At 40.3% G+C, this 15,575-nt stretch overlaps 1 protein-coding gene across 3 annotated transcripts in view; it reads left to right on the forward strand.

Moving 5' to 3' along the window:
* The first annotated feature begins 12,839 nt into the window (after window positions 1-12,839).
* LOC148041348 (phospholipase D gamma 1-like) overlaps window positions 12,840-15,575 on the forward strand; it is a 111,814-nt gene continuing 109,078 nt past the window's right edge. The window contains exon 1 of one of the 3 annotated variants that reach the window (XM_087679083.1): window positions 12,840-14,778. In XM_087679083.1, coding sequence (XP_087535209.1) covers window positions 13,195-14,778 — 1,584 coding nt within the window. In that variant the 5' untranslated portion in view covers window positions 12,840-13,194. The remainder of the gene's footprint in view (window positions 14,779-15,575) is intronic. The other 2 variants (XM_087679070.1, XM_087679075.1) reach the window with 2 other exon arrangements.

Raw genomic sequence — 15,575 nt, forward strand, 5'->3', positions numbered from 1 at the left:
GAAATGTCAGAATTTTGAAGCTTTGGCTATGGCTTTTGCATTAGGGTTTCTGGGGGCATCCTGGTTTTTTGCTGATTGCAGGAGCTACAGTGGATCATTTTCAAAAATTTTTATATGTCTAGGAAGCTGACTTCATGGGCTATCAAAGCCCCATGATAATCGTCAACATCGTGGACTGTATGCAGCACGCAGGCAGCTCGAACGTAAGCAGCGCAATTCTGACAGATTTCTGCGATTTCCGCAATGCTGGAGTCAGGGCGCAGTAATGCAGTCGATTTTTGTGCCAGGATGAATCGTCTTGAGTAGAGGAACAACTCTCTAGAAGAAATCGTGGGCTGAAATGGCCTGGTTGAGGAGTTATTGAAGCTCCAAGTAAGGTAGGTCCTGTCTGGCTATGGCAGACACAGAGCAGAGATTGAGGATTTTCACAATGCTAAGCTCCAGATGGTCCAATGTCCTGGATTGATGTGATACAGGGAAGCTTTGTGAGTTGGGGAATACTTTTCCAGAAGGAACCTCCAAGAGATTTGACCTGTCGAGTGAGATATAAGCAGCTCAATCTGACAGGGTGCTGCTGGCTATGGCTGCCATGGAAGCTTCAGTGAGAGTAGAGTTGGGAGATGAAGTCATGAGCTGACATTGAGCTAGACTGAGGTTGAGAGGAATCAAGAGAGGCTAGAGAAGCAATGCCATGCCCAACTGGGCTCTGATGCCATGTGACAAATGCGGGATCTAGAGCATGGCAAAACCGGAAGCTATGGAGGATGAAATGAGAAGTGTGAACTCATGATGGAGAAGACAGAGACACTGTTTGTTACACAAGTGAATTAGGTTCCAAGATTGAGACTTGGACTCATAAACACAATCTTGTGTATGTGGACAATGATATTGACACTTCACTGAAAAGAAAAGAGTACTATCATTGCATTAAGAAAGAAAGCAAGTACAATGCTTTATAGGAAAGTAGGAAACTGCAGTAGGCACCATTGTGCATATGGGATAAGTTAGCCTGCATGTCCTTGACCCTGAAGCTCCATACAAAGAGGCTGTTTAGTGAGTGTGATTGCTGATTCTCAACATCTTTGTTATGGCAGCCAGGATACAGGAGTCGTGGGGTACACTGACTCTGATTATGCAGGAAATGCACATAGTAGGAAGTCCACTTCTGGCTATGTGTTCACTTATGCTAGAGGGGCTATCTCTTGGATGTCCAGGGCGCAGAAGTGTACGGCCCTTTCTACTACAAAGGCCGATTATATTGCAGCCATAGAGACTTGCAAGGAGGCTATCTGGTTAGGCCGTTTGATTGCAGACCTTGGCATCACAGATGCTATGCCTACATTGCATTCAGATTCTATGAGTGCCATTCAGTTGGCCAAGGATCCGGTCTTCCATGCGAAGACGAAACATATTGAGGTGAGGTATCACTTCATTCGCAAGGTCATTGAGGACAAGTCTGTTGACCTTGTCAAGATTCCGACTGAGTAGAATCCTGCAGACTTGCTCACAAAAAGCCTCACTACCGACCGCTTTGCCTTTCTCAGGAGATTGATGGGCATTGGATGAGATGATGTCTTTTTCCTCATCCTGTTGTACATGTATACATGTTGTACTGTCTTTTCTTTTTCTCTCTCACTGGGGCAGATTCACATTTAAGTGGGAGGTTGTTGGGGGTAAAGGCGCCTCCGCCTAACCGCCCATATATTACTACATTGATAGTACCCGCCACTGCACACTGCAGGTGGCGGCCGCCCATCACAGTCATTTACTCTTTATTCTTTTAGTGACAGTTTGAATAAAGGAAGGCCCGGCCACACATTGTGGTTGTTGGAGTTCCCATTTATGTCTCTCTCTCTTCTTGCTCTTGCTCTCCGCCATAGCTCATTTCCAAGCAAGCTTCGATCCTTCTCACCTTTCATATCTAAACATCAAGTTAGTTTTCAATTCTCTCGAGTAGTTCATTTCTTTTCCTTATCCATGACCTAGCAACATGATTGGAATATGGCAGTGGTTTAGAAGGATTGTGTTTACCTCTTTGTTATATGTTATATACGGATTCGTGATCCCTCCTCATCATACAATTCTTCTAAAGGAGAGTCACTACATGGATACATTATTATAGGGCTAGGAGGCTTTGGTATCCTTAACAACTTGATTTTAGTCCTTGAAGTAGTTGGCCCTTGATTGTGGGTGGGGCTCACAATGCTACTTGCTACTACCTTGGGTGAGGAAGTCACTTACTTTGTAGTTGTGTGCTATTATTGGTGTGCAAGGCAAGATATGGGAGTTGCCTAAGACCTCAACAAAAAGTTGTGGCATGCCTAAAACATCCATAATTTGTGCAAGTATCTACTTTGTTTAGAGCATTCAAATGGGAGATTATCACCATTACAATGTATGCACTATACATTTTGTCGACGAGGACAATACTATTTAAGGGACTCAATCATCTTAAAAAGTTTCTATTGTTGCTTCATCACATTTATCTTGAGATTCTATGTTTTTGTGGTCCTAATGTCAACTTTACGTCTACTAGATTGGGTTTCCAACTCCAACTTATTACCCTTTTTATTCCTACTCCTCTCTTTATGCAAGTCCACAATTGGAATGGCTTCATCTCGAATGCTATCATTGATGTTCAATAGATTAAGCATTGAGTTTCCAGCCATAGTCTCATAGATCCTTTCATTCACAGATGCCTTCAAGGAAGGCCTTTGTAATAGCTTTGGCAATAGGCTTTATCAACGTTTAGATATTCTCTTGTAGAGTCTTTGTAATTTGGGCACATAATCTTCCTATTCTTTGGATGCTCTTATCAATAGAACAATGAGGTTGGGCCCATTGCCAACTTCAATAAATCAATTGATGAAGAGGGTTTTTAGAGTTGCAAAAGAGGAATTTTCTATTGTATCAAGGCTTGTAAACCACATGTGCCCTTTCCCATACACACAAATTCCAAAAGCATATGCCTACTTTGAGTCTCCATTGAGATTATTAGCTTCACATACTTGTTCGAATTGTCTAATGGAACTATATGGATTGTACTCGATGCAATACTTGTAAAGTTTCTTAGCAACTAGGGGAACTTTGGCTTGGTCTCTCTATGTAAGAGTAGTGCCCATTCTGAGAAAAGTAGAGTCTGACTCCTACAATGAGGTAATCATTGTGATCAAATAGCTTGCATTGAACTAGGTTATAAGGGCATTAATAGATGATCCTCCTGTACCTACATTAACAAGCATACTCCAAATTCCATCCAATGTCCCATGTGTGGTTGAGAAGCTTGCTAAAGGCACTAGTGCCCTAAGCTTGCAATGCTTATAGTTTCTCTTCCATTCCCTCATTTATGAATTTTGTGTTGTCAAATCATGCCACTCTATTAAAGCATCCAAGAAGTCTCACCCTATCCTTAGGAAGGCCAACAAGATAGACTATTTCATCCATGGTACTCAACTAGGAATGTGTTGTTTCTAGGTTTACCAAAGGTATCACTTCATTAATGAGGTCTAGTACTAGAGTCATTTCAATGATGGAACTCGTAGTTGGTCTCTTAGGGCTGGGGTTTCTTTCCTCTTTTGGGGTCAAAATTACACAACCACTTCTCGAATGCACGCACTAGTAGCATCCCAAGGCTTTTGATAGCCAATGATATCACAGTGGGGTTTGGCTTTGTTGTGTGTTTTTGTTTTTGTTTTTGGTTCAAATCTTGTCTCTTATTGCATTTGTTTTTATTGTTCCTTGTTGTTCATAGTCTTTAATATGAGGCAATTTTTCAATCAATTGCTTAACAATTAAAAATTTTCTTCTTCATAACACAAATTAGTGTAATAGTGATTCTTATGCACAATCAAGCTTTTCCTCAAACCCCCCCCCCCCCCCCCCCCTTTTAAAAAAAAATTATGATTATGTGTTCTCAAGGTGGTTACTTTGCTCAACCAAGCTTTCACATATAATGCACAATAGATTCTTAAGTGCTCCATTTTAAGGTTTCAAAAATGTGCACTTTTGGTCTCGACCTTTCTTGCACTTTGTTGTGATGATTCCATTCTTATGTGCAACCTAGTTATCATAATCGTAAGGTGAATTCCCTAATGCATTGTGTAAGAGTGTCCCAAACTACATGTATGAGGACCTAACTAGGGTACACTAGTGAATGTACCCTATTAATGTGCACAAATAAAGTTAATTTGTATGTGCACATGCATGGTGTGTGGTTAGTGTGTATGTATCTAATGTGTATGTGCACGTGCGGGGTGTGTGGATGGTGTGTCTAATGTGCATGTATCTACTGAGTGAGTGCTTAACTAGTGGCTAATGTGCTCTATCTTCATGTGCATGAGTGAAACTTGACTATGTGTGATTGTTACATGAGTGCACCTTACTAGTTGTGCATAAGTGAGTTGATTTGGTGTGCATACTTTAAGAACAAGTGCCTCAAGGCTAAGGCCATCCTAGTGTCAAGGATTTTGTGCATGAGCATTATTTGTGCGTAGTGTTGCTTCAAGGTCCCAATTGTACAAATATGTTTGGCTAGGTGTGGCTAAGTGTGCCTCAGTATGCACAAGTGAGTTGATGTTGATGCATATGGTGCCTATTTAGTGATGTGTTTCAAAGGTGGATTCACTCAATGGATGTGTATGAGTTCTTAAAAAGAAGGTATGTGCACAAGTGAAAAGGATTTCTGTGCACATGTCTAATTAACCATTATGTGTGTGAGTGTGGTCACCATCATGTACATGAGCACCAATAGGACTACTAAAAACCAAGTGTACAGATACTAGAGATAGTGTGCATGAGTGTGTAAGGTATCATGCATTCAAGTGCACTTATGCTCCTAATGTAGTAGAGTGCACTATATGGGCCTAAGTGCAAACTCCACTATGTGAACAAGTGCCTAAGTTAGTGCCTTATAGGTGCACAAATATTTGAGTAAATGTTTGAATGAGTCCTAATAAGTGTACCTATGTGTATATGTAAGAGTGCTATTCATGAATGCACAAGAAATTGTGTATCTAAGTGCTTCCAAAGCATGAGAACAAGTGCTATCTCAATGGTGTGCCTGAGTGCACAAGGAATTGTGTATCCAAGTGCTTCCAAAGCATGTGAATGAGTGCTATCACAATATTGTGCTTAAGTGCGCATGTGCAACAGTGCAAATTCCTTGTATTTAGCAAATTGGTTCCATCATTTAAGGGTTTTGTGTGCATGAGTGCCCAAATGCTTCAAACTTGTGTGTACAAGTCAACATAAGGTGGTTGTTGCTAAGTGCAACATGTACCAGTGGTGTGGCTTCTACCGAGGGTGTGTGAATCCACTTTTGTGATGTGCATAGTGCTTGTTACATCCAAGTATCATGTGCAAGAGTACACGACTAATGTGTACAAGTCCAACAATCACTATGTGGATGAGTGGAATTAACACCATGTGTATGAGTTCATCAAACCAAACATATGCATGAGTAGAGTCAAATTGTCATATGCACAATCAACATAAGTGGTATATGCAAGTGCTAATGTGTGCATGTGCATGAGTCAAGTCAAAGAAAATGGGCCTAAGTGTCAAAATTACCCAAGCACATGCTACTAAGAATGTGCATGTGTGCTAAATAAGCACATGTGTTGAACAAGCAACATGCATGAAACCATGAAAATTGTGTGCATGAGTGGTAGAAACACCAAGTGTGCAAGTTCTTGGAAGAAAGCATGTGCACAAATGACAATGATGTGGGGTGGCAATGTACACGAGCACAAGTCAAGCACATGCACGAGTGCTTGAAAGATAGTGTACATGATTTGGTGTAGACAAGTTAATTTAGGTGCACAACCATGACGAAGTTGGACAAGATTAAGTACACGAGTCAATTCAAAGTTCATTCTCATGAGTGCACACAGATTAAATATGACATACTAGTACTAAATATAAAAGCCTAATATTGGTGCAGTAATTACTGATCAAGGTCGCATTGGCAATTACAAACACACATGTAGTCTATCATTGTAATGAACGACTCAATATTCATTTGGTCGCAGTGTTTCTATAGAAGGTATAAAGGTTGACCCAAATAGTAGTGCATACTATTAATGAGTGGGCTACGTTTAACAATATCCATGAAGTTCATTCCTTTCTTGATTTTGTTAGCTTATATCAAAAGTTTGTGTGAAATTGTCATTAATAACTCTTCCTTTAACACTTTTGCATGAAAATATTATTTGTTGTTGGGGGGACTAGCTAGTAGAAATCATTTGATACATTAAAGCATTTCCTAACCCATGCTTCGATACTCGAGTTGCATGATTTTAACCAACCCTTCTTCTAGTCATGAGTAACACTACTAGATTTGGTCATAGGCACAATTTTGATACAAAATTATCACCCTATTGCATATATTCTGAGCAAAATTATAATACGTATCATAAATAATTACTAGCAATAATTGTGCCTACTCTAGACATATGGAAGCATTATCTTATGAGGTCTAAAGTTCTCACTAAAACATATCAATAGGCTATTAAACATTTGCTTTCTCAATCCTTAATCTTTGCCAAGCATATTAAATGGACATCCTTTATACAAAATTTTCACCCTACGATCTAATATCAAAGTGGATATGTTAATGTTATCATTAATGCACTTAGTTGAAGACCTCATAAAAATATTTTGGTGCATCATACAATTAGCTTTGAAAGATTAAGAATCTCTACTTAAATCACATTTCTATTGTTGAATTTCAAACTTTTCATTCAATGATTCCTACATATTCATCTAACAATGATTTTGGTCATGTGTGCTAATAATTTTAGAATACATATGCTATTTTTTTAATGGTTACATATATGTAAATGGATTTTTGTATTACCAAAAGAAATTGTGTGTAATTGCCACCGTAGAGGGTCATCATTATGGAAGAAATGCATGCACCACTATACATGGGACATTGAGAAATTTAGTCTACCTTAGTTGCATCTAAAGAACATTTCATTAGACATTGATGAATGTGATCTACCTTAGCTACATCTAAAGGACATTTCTATTGGCCTACTTTAAAGCACGATATTGCTAAGTATGTCTCTAAATGCATTATTTGTCAATGTACCAAACATCATCATGGTAAACCTCATGGTTTGTTAATGGCTTTGCCTATACCTAATGGACCATGGGAACAAATATCTATGGATTTCATAACTGGTTTACCTAGTATATCATTCCATAATGACATAAGTTGGACAATTATAGCAAAAAAGCCTATTTTATACCCCATTAAAAAATCCTATATGCATTATAGGTTGTTAAACTATTCATTCAATCCATCTTTCCTCATCATGGTTTTCCTAGGGTTATTGTTGCTGAACTAGATGACCGTTTCTTCAATAATTTTTGGGTTGCTCTTTTAAAAAGTCTAGGTACCAACATGGATTTTGCATCTACTTTTCACCCTGAGAGCAATGACCAAATCGAAGCCACCAATTATACTATTTTAGATCTCCATAGATCTTACACTATTGGCACCAACACCTTCATATCCTTCAATTTGCCTATAACAATGCCCCTCATTCAAGTACTAGTTGTGTACCTTTTGAAGTTATATATGGTAAGAAATTACCTACACCCATGTCCACCATATCCAGGTATGTATTCATAGTTGACTCAATAGCCAATGACCATCTAAAAATCTTCTATGAAGTCACTAATAAGATTCACATATCATAATTAGGTATGTTGCTCAAGCTAATAAACACTATAAAGCTATCATATTTAAAGAAAATAATTTATTATGGCTTTGAATAGAGAAGCGAATATTAAAATCAATTGAATGACATCCCAAAGTTAAACTTGCTCCAAGATATTATGGACCTTTGAGAATTGTTCACAAGATTGATGATAATGCTTTTTGTTTAGGTATCCTACCTCATTGACAGGTTTATAATTCTTTACATATTAATTTATTGAAATCCTTTAAAGGCAATCCATATGTAACTTCAGTGGTTGATGATCTGCTACTACTTAAGAAAGATATCGAGGCCTTAACCCCCTAATATCATTATTGACCATTATAAAACTAGAACATGTACTGGTCATGAGTAATTGCTATTTAATCGAATATAAGATCCATTTAGTAGAAGAATCCTAATGGATTTGGAAAATCTCACTTTCTCCAACTTACGATGATCTAATTTCTACCTTTCACTTACAAATGTATTTTAATTTTAATCAAATATCAATATGCTACATGAAGTAGTATTTATAGTATTTAGTCGCTAGTATTAATTCTTGTTTGACTTGTTGTTGATCCACCACATGAGGTAACACTAGCATGTGGCTGATAACCCCTGCTATTTCTCCTTAACTTGTCAACTAAGGATGGTTGCTTTTCTACCCCCAAGTGATGTCATAGATATTAATTTATTAATTTCTTTGATTGATTATTATTTTATAGTGATTGGATTTTTGTCTTACATTGATTTTAATTTTTGTCAATTCATCACACAAACTTATTGCATGTGAAAATGTGTAGCATCAATCACATTGTGCAAGGTGGATGTTAGGAGGATCAATGTGTTTTGTGATATTGGTGGACAAATATTTAAATTAGGAAATTGGAGAAGGTATTCGAATTTATGAAGTAATGGATGGAGCATGAATAATTAAATTTAGCAAAATAATATATTTGTGCACATGAAGTCCTTGAAAGGTGGGAGCAAGAGTGGAAGCACAAGCAAAAGCAAGAGAGAAAACATGGATACAATATGTTATCTCAGTTGTGCTCTCCTTTGTGCATTTGTCTCTCTATTTCTCTCTATGTTCAATTTCAATTCATATTAGAGTATGAATTTGTGGTTCATGGTGGATTATTAACAACACTCAAAAGAGGGAGTCATATTGCCATTTAATCTCTTTATATATCATGCAATGGCATATGTAATGCTCCTTTGACTTGGCCTCTATCCCACATAGTGGACAAATGTGGTCCTATGGTGCAATATCCTCATATCTCCTAGTCTTAGGATGTACTTGGTGCAACAAAGTACAGATCTAACCAATGGCATGTCTAAAATTTTGTGAGAGATGTGTGTCCATGTATGTTAGGCACATGATGAATCCATCATGTAAGAGGTGTAGGAATCCATCTTCGTGCCCAATTGTTGTATTTAAACTCATCCAAGTTCTCTGTACACCTACACGTGCAATATCCATTCTGATTATTGAGTTCATCATTGGGTGGCTGAGTCTAAGACAAGGACAATTGAGGCTATTGTCAAAGGATGGAAATGCATCTATCCTCAACCCATGTAAGTTTAGTATGTGCATATCTAGGCATTCCCAACAATAATGAATGTCACCCTATGTAGCTAATCGTAGAGAGAGAGAGAGAGAGAGAGAGAGAGAGAGAGAGAGAGAGAGAGAGAGAGAGAGAGAGAGAGAGAGAGAGAGAGAGAGAGAGAGAGAGAGAGAGAGAGAGAGAGAGAGAGAGTGTGTGTGTGTGTGTGTGTGTGTGTGTGTGTGTGTGTGAGTTGAAAAGGGCAAGGTAGCCTATGAGACTTGAATAAGTTGTACATGTGAGGTGTGATCTCATCATAGAGTACAACATTGCAAAATTATCAAGCCAAGTCACCTCCTTATTACCTCTTAGAAGCATGTGGGACTAAAGTATCTAAAAACTAGGCTACTACAAAAAATGAAAAATCTAGAAAAAGTTATACGACTGTAAAAAGTGAAAGCTCCTATGTCTATGAAAGGAAAAAGGGAATCGAAAAAACAATCTGTTGGAACACTAAAGTTATGACTGAGGTAATGCCATCGTAGGACTGGTTTGGCCTTTAGTATCCATCTCATGGGTGGTTGCAAGATTTTCTCTATCATGTTGAAGGTGAGGCGCGTTGGTGGGCGCCCTTTTGGGGTGGGTGATGATGGCTCCAAGGTGACCCCTTGAAATGATGCTTTGCCTTGAACTAGAGAGTCTTCTATGAGGGACTAGGGAGGTTGTTGATTGGTATTGGTGCTTGCCCTAGAAAAGATGTTGATCATGACTTTGCATTTGGGTTGGTTTGATGGCAGTGCCCTTGTATCTCTCACAAGTGTTTCCTTATGGCGCTAGAAATAGCCCCCAACATGCATGATCCCCAAACTCCATGATCTAACTAGATGTCCAAAACCCTCTCCAAAGAGACAATGTTATCTTTTCTTCATCTCCCATATATGCAATGGTCCTTGGACTTAACCTCCACTCTAGAGAGCCTACACATTTGATCCTTGAGGGTTATGTCTTCAAATCTCCCTATCTCTACCCTCAATTGGTGTAATTAATTATGGTGCATTAAGACTTAATAATTAATCACATTACTATAGTATTTTTGGTCCCCTATAACATGTTTGATTGTACATACTATATGTGACTAGGCATGTTCCTTTGGTCTTTTATTGTTGTGTCAATTTTTTCTGGGAGCTTCCATTAGATTTCAAGCAAAGATCATGAGCTTGAAATTTCCATCAGACGACTGAACCTATCTATCAAATAAATCAACCTATTAGAGAAGAATTCATTGGAATCTTCAAGTATGGATTATTTGTCATCCAAATCCTTATAGAGAATTCCATCTCCATTTGCATCAACATCTTAAATTTATCTTCAGATCCTAACTTGGATCTTCTCTAGACCTAGTCCCCCATTCCATGTGGCTTTTATCACCATGACCCATGGGATGGCCTGCCATTTCTCCTTTGCACCAAAACTCTAGTCTTTCACGCTACTTGTTTGTGAATGACATCACTATTGATACAAACATTGTTACATGCATGAGGATCTTATCCAATACAATGAGGTGGCCCACAAATGATGGAGCAATTTGGAGTATTTTGCCATCTTTTGCTCTATTTTTTCCACTAGCCAATCCACCTTTTGCTACATTGTGATCCCTAGACCCACAAGTGCTCCAAGATACCTAAAGGCATGACCCACCTTTACTACCTTGAAGCCCAAATTTAGGATCTGGTCTGGGGCCTCCTCAACTCCTATATAGAGGAGCTCTGCCTTGGGTTTGCTAATCATTGCTCTTGACACTTGAGTGTGTAGGTCATATACCTACATCAATGCTTCCAAATTTCTCTTTTTTGCATTTACTATGTTGGAATTATCACCCGCTAATATCTATGCACATGTGGGACCCATCAGGTAGCGGCATGCTTTTTAGGACACCCCTATATATTTTGTAATTGACCACTTTGAGTAGGGTTTGTAGCGAATATTACGAATAATAGAGGGCAAGGGGACATCCTTGCTTGACAAACCACTACAAAAAATTGAAGGCATAAGATGTATAGTTGTTGACTCTCATTGTAGCCCATGGCATTCATGAAGAGGGTACCCACCATCTAATTGCTAGTAGAAAGTCCCATCTCAGCCTATTATAGGCTTTGCTAAATCCATATTGATTAGTACATAGTCCCCTCATGTTCTGTTGCCACTACCAGATTTAGAATGGAAGCTTGTATTTTCCTGACTTATACAAATTCGTATAGGGATTTGTGGAGGATCTTGGGTAGAAGATACTTAACCCTTAAGAGCAATTGCTTTAGACATGATTTTCTAGGTTATATTTAGCGTGTTCCTTATCACATCCATTGGCAACAATTTTACCCTGTGTTTACCCTCCCTTGATGATGTAGGTTGGGATCCTGTGTTAGCATGCTAGCCACAATGCTTCAAACACCTCCACAGTTCCCATTTGGTCATGGGCACCTCCCCTTTCTCATCCTCTTGAACACGAACCTCATCTCCTCTTTAGAGAATGGTCTTGCTAATGTGACAACAGTCTCATTGTCCACCACTTTATCCATTGGATCTAGTAGGAGCTATAGCTTCATCTCGTAATCTGCTTCTTGCCTCAAAGCATCTCCCACTATGCTGGAGAAAAAAAACGATTCAGTTTGGATGAGGAAGAGAGGGCATGGTTAGAGGAAGCTATGAGTAGGAAGAAGGATTGTTGTCCACCCAAAGATGGGATTGGCCCTATTGAAGTTTGGAGGAGTCTAGTTAACCATAAAGAGAAACCCTCAACAAAGATGAAGAAGTGAAGGGACTTCGAAAAAGACAAATGGGATCTCCATGCTAAGGTCCAAACTAAGTGGAGGGATTGCTACCCAAACATAATAGCGAGGACATGGAAGCGCTGTCTCACTTGAGTTTGGAAGGCCACTCCAAGCAAAGAGTTAAACTTTCTACTATGGAAGGTGGTTGCTAGGAAACTCCCCACCAAGGAATAGGTTGGGAAAGTGAGCAAGGATAGGGACCAACTATGTGTTCTATCCAACACAAAAAGAGACAATTAAGCATATGTTCTGGACTTGTAAGAAAGCATTGATTTTCTGGAAAAAACTAAAAGAATGGTTCAAGGTAGCACCTACTCAATGAGCTTGTCCAAATGAGGACAGCCTTGTTTGGCAACCGAGGTAAACTTGATGAAGAATTGCTAAAATTGTGGACCGTAGTTCGAGCACTTGCGATAAAGCATATATGGGGTAACAAGAATAAAATTTTCATGAAAGAGGAGAAGAAAATCCTAGCTGCTGAGATTGCTGAGATCTTCAACTTCATTAGGAGAGACTCCTGAGTCCTCAGCTATTTTTAGAGGTATGAGAACGCATACTCACGTATTTAAAGTTCCATGGAAAAGACTGGCCATACAAGGCTAATAGATGCAGCATAAGTGTTTCGTCTTTTGTCTTTTGTCATTTGACCAACCTAGCGATCGTTGGCCCAAGGGCGGCGTCCAAATGATGATGTAAATATTTCTTTTAATGTAATATATATTCTCATTGCATTACGAAAACCTTGTAGAGAATAAAATTTTCACGCCCACGACTGCGCTCTGATCAGAGGAGGATTCATTGGAACCTTAAGGATTACTTGTCATTCGAATCTTCTGCAGAGGATTACGAGGCTTAGGACTCGTCTTATCAGGAGAGAACTCGATCGAATTTCGGCTTCGGCATTCGGTTTTCCATCGCTAGACTTCAACTAAAATTCGAGGAGAAGAACGCACCGCAAAAGAGATAAGTAATACCAAGCAGTTTATGCCTGGTATCCCGCAACAGGCGAGCTTCCATTGCACAGAACAAGAATCAAGCTCAAGCTTCCATAATTGCAGGTGATTCACTTTTGTGCATACCCGCTGTCCTAATCTGTTCTGTGATCGAGTGATGCCCGATTGGGATCCTCACCGCTATCCTCACATATCCGGCGGGGGCCCCTATGATGCTCCCCCACAGCGGCCATCTGCGAATTGGGCAGACACAAGCTATAATTTCTTCTCTCCCAATGATACTCCCCCACAGCGGCCGCCTGTGAATTGGGCAGGCACAAGCTACCATTCCTTCTCCCATTACCCTGTCCCCTCACACACCACTCCTCCATACCCCTATCCTCCTCCCCCTACCTCCCATAGTCAGCCCTTGTATTACCCGTCGGCTCCGCAATATAATGCTCCTTCGTATCCCAGTGGCCTGGCGCCAGCACATGTGGACCCTTCACCCACAGCATCCACTGCGAGTAGCCAGCCTTACGGTTTCCCTGTCACTTACCCTTCACTGACCGATGAATGGGCTCCTAGCACAAGCTATGGCAACACTCCGCAGTCTTTGCCTGCTCCTTATGGCCAACAGACCCCTCAGCCACCACATCCATGGTTTGATATCAGGCCATCTTCCCAGAACTTACCTACAGTCAATTACCCGCCTGGATCACATTCATTTACTCACAGTGATTCTTGGTCTCACCACAGCTTTGATTCTTCAAGTTCACAAGGCAGTTATCAATTACCTTATCAATCGACCTCAAATGCCCTGATGCTCTCATCAACAGAACTTGATTTGGCTCCCAATAGGTCTTTGAAATACGTTTGGCTATATGGGACTCTGCATGTTGAGTTCCATTCAGCAAGCAATCTTCCAAACATGGACCTTTTCTCTGAGAGTCTGAGGCAAGCCCTGACTGTTCTTGATAACCCTCAAAGTCCTCTAACTTATGTACAGAATCAAATCTCTACGCTCACTAGCAAGCGGATCACCAGTGATCCATATGTCAGTCTCATCCTAAGGGGTGCAACTGTAGCAAGGACACGGGTGATCAGCAACAATCAGGACCCTGTATGGGATGAGAGTTTCAAAGTTCCTGTGGCTCATAAAGTGGCGGAGGTGAGACTGGTTGTGAAAGATAATGATATGCTAGGGGCTCAGTTCATTGGAGAAGTGAAACTTCCAGCAGAGATATTACTCTCCAAGGAAATAAAGGGACAGTTTTTTGACTTGCTCAATAGGGATGGGAAGCCTTGTAAACCTGGTGCTCAGTTAAAAGTATCACTGAGGTATACTTTCGTTGATAAAGATCCACTATACAAAGACGGTGTTGGTGCAGGGCCATATTATCACGGGGTTCCACATACCTATTTCCCTTTGCGAAAAGGTGGACGGGTGACACTCTACCAGGATGCCCATGTACCAGGCCATTGCTTACCAGAGATTAAGCTGGAAGGAGGGGTAAAGTATGAACACAGGAGCTGCTGGGAGGATATTTGTGATGCCATTCTGGACGCAAAATATCTAATTTACATAGCTGGGTGGTCCATTTACACCAAAGTGAGGCTTATTCGGGGCAAGCAAAATGGCAGGCCAAGGGGGGATTTAGCTTATAAAGAGTTAGGAGAGATTCTGAAGGCAAAGGCAAATGAAGTTCAAGTGTCACTGTTAGTGTGGGATGATAAAACCTCACACTCAACTTTTCGTGAGGTATGACATTCCTCCCAATGTTCTGCTTGCATATATGAGTAAACTTTTGGTTTGAGATTTGCAAATTAAGCTCTCACAAAAACAACCCCAAAATGATTCATTTCAATAAAAAGGCATTTTGTTTTGGCTGTACAACAAATGCCCTAAAATCCTCTATTTAAGGGCATTGTGGGCATCCGTCTTCATCCCTCACTCTTAGATTGTGCAAGCACTCCATTACCTCCATCATCATCATCATCATCATCATCATCATGTGCCTCTGCTCTTGGCTGCCGCTGCCCTTGTCATAATCTTGTTGAAGGGGTTGCCCAAACTGCCATAGGTGCTGACTAGCTGCCAGAGGACTCTCCGCTGCTGTTGTCAGCCCCAGGTTATGTCGCCTAGCCCTTGGTGGTCTCCTACAGCCTGCATTTTTTGCATCTGCACTCTCATACAACATCTAGCTGCTCACCCTACCCTGGAGGCTGCGTTTTTGGTTCCAGGCTGCTGTCCAGGCATTGATATCCTCATCTGCAGCAATGAGTGCCCAAGGCCCTCCTATGTGTCCGAGGGTACTACCAAGGTTGTACATACCTCTGGCTCCCTAAACCAACCTCCACTGCTGCTGGATTTTCATCAGCCTCAGCTCTAATCATCTGTATCGACATCATTATTGGAGGTTTTGCTGCTCTTGGGATCCATTCTTCAAGGATGACACCCTCCGATACTCTCAGTCAGTTTGCTCCCATGAGAGGCAGTGACTTGGACAGTCTTTGCTTCTTGATCCCTTTATATGTCACATTCATTCATTCGTTCAT

The sequence above is a fragment of the Lygodium microphyllum genome, chromosome 1 (genome assembly GCF_053477565.2).
Source record: "Lygodium microphyllum isolate KBCC chromosome 1, Lygodium_microphyllum_v1.1.10, whole genome shotgun sequence".
Classification (NCBI taxonomy): Eukaryota; Viridiplantae; Streptophyta; class Polypodiopsida; order Schizaeales; family Lygodiaceae; genus Lygodium; species Lygodium microphyllum.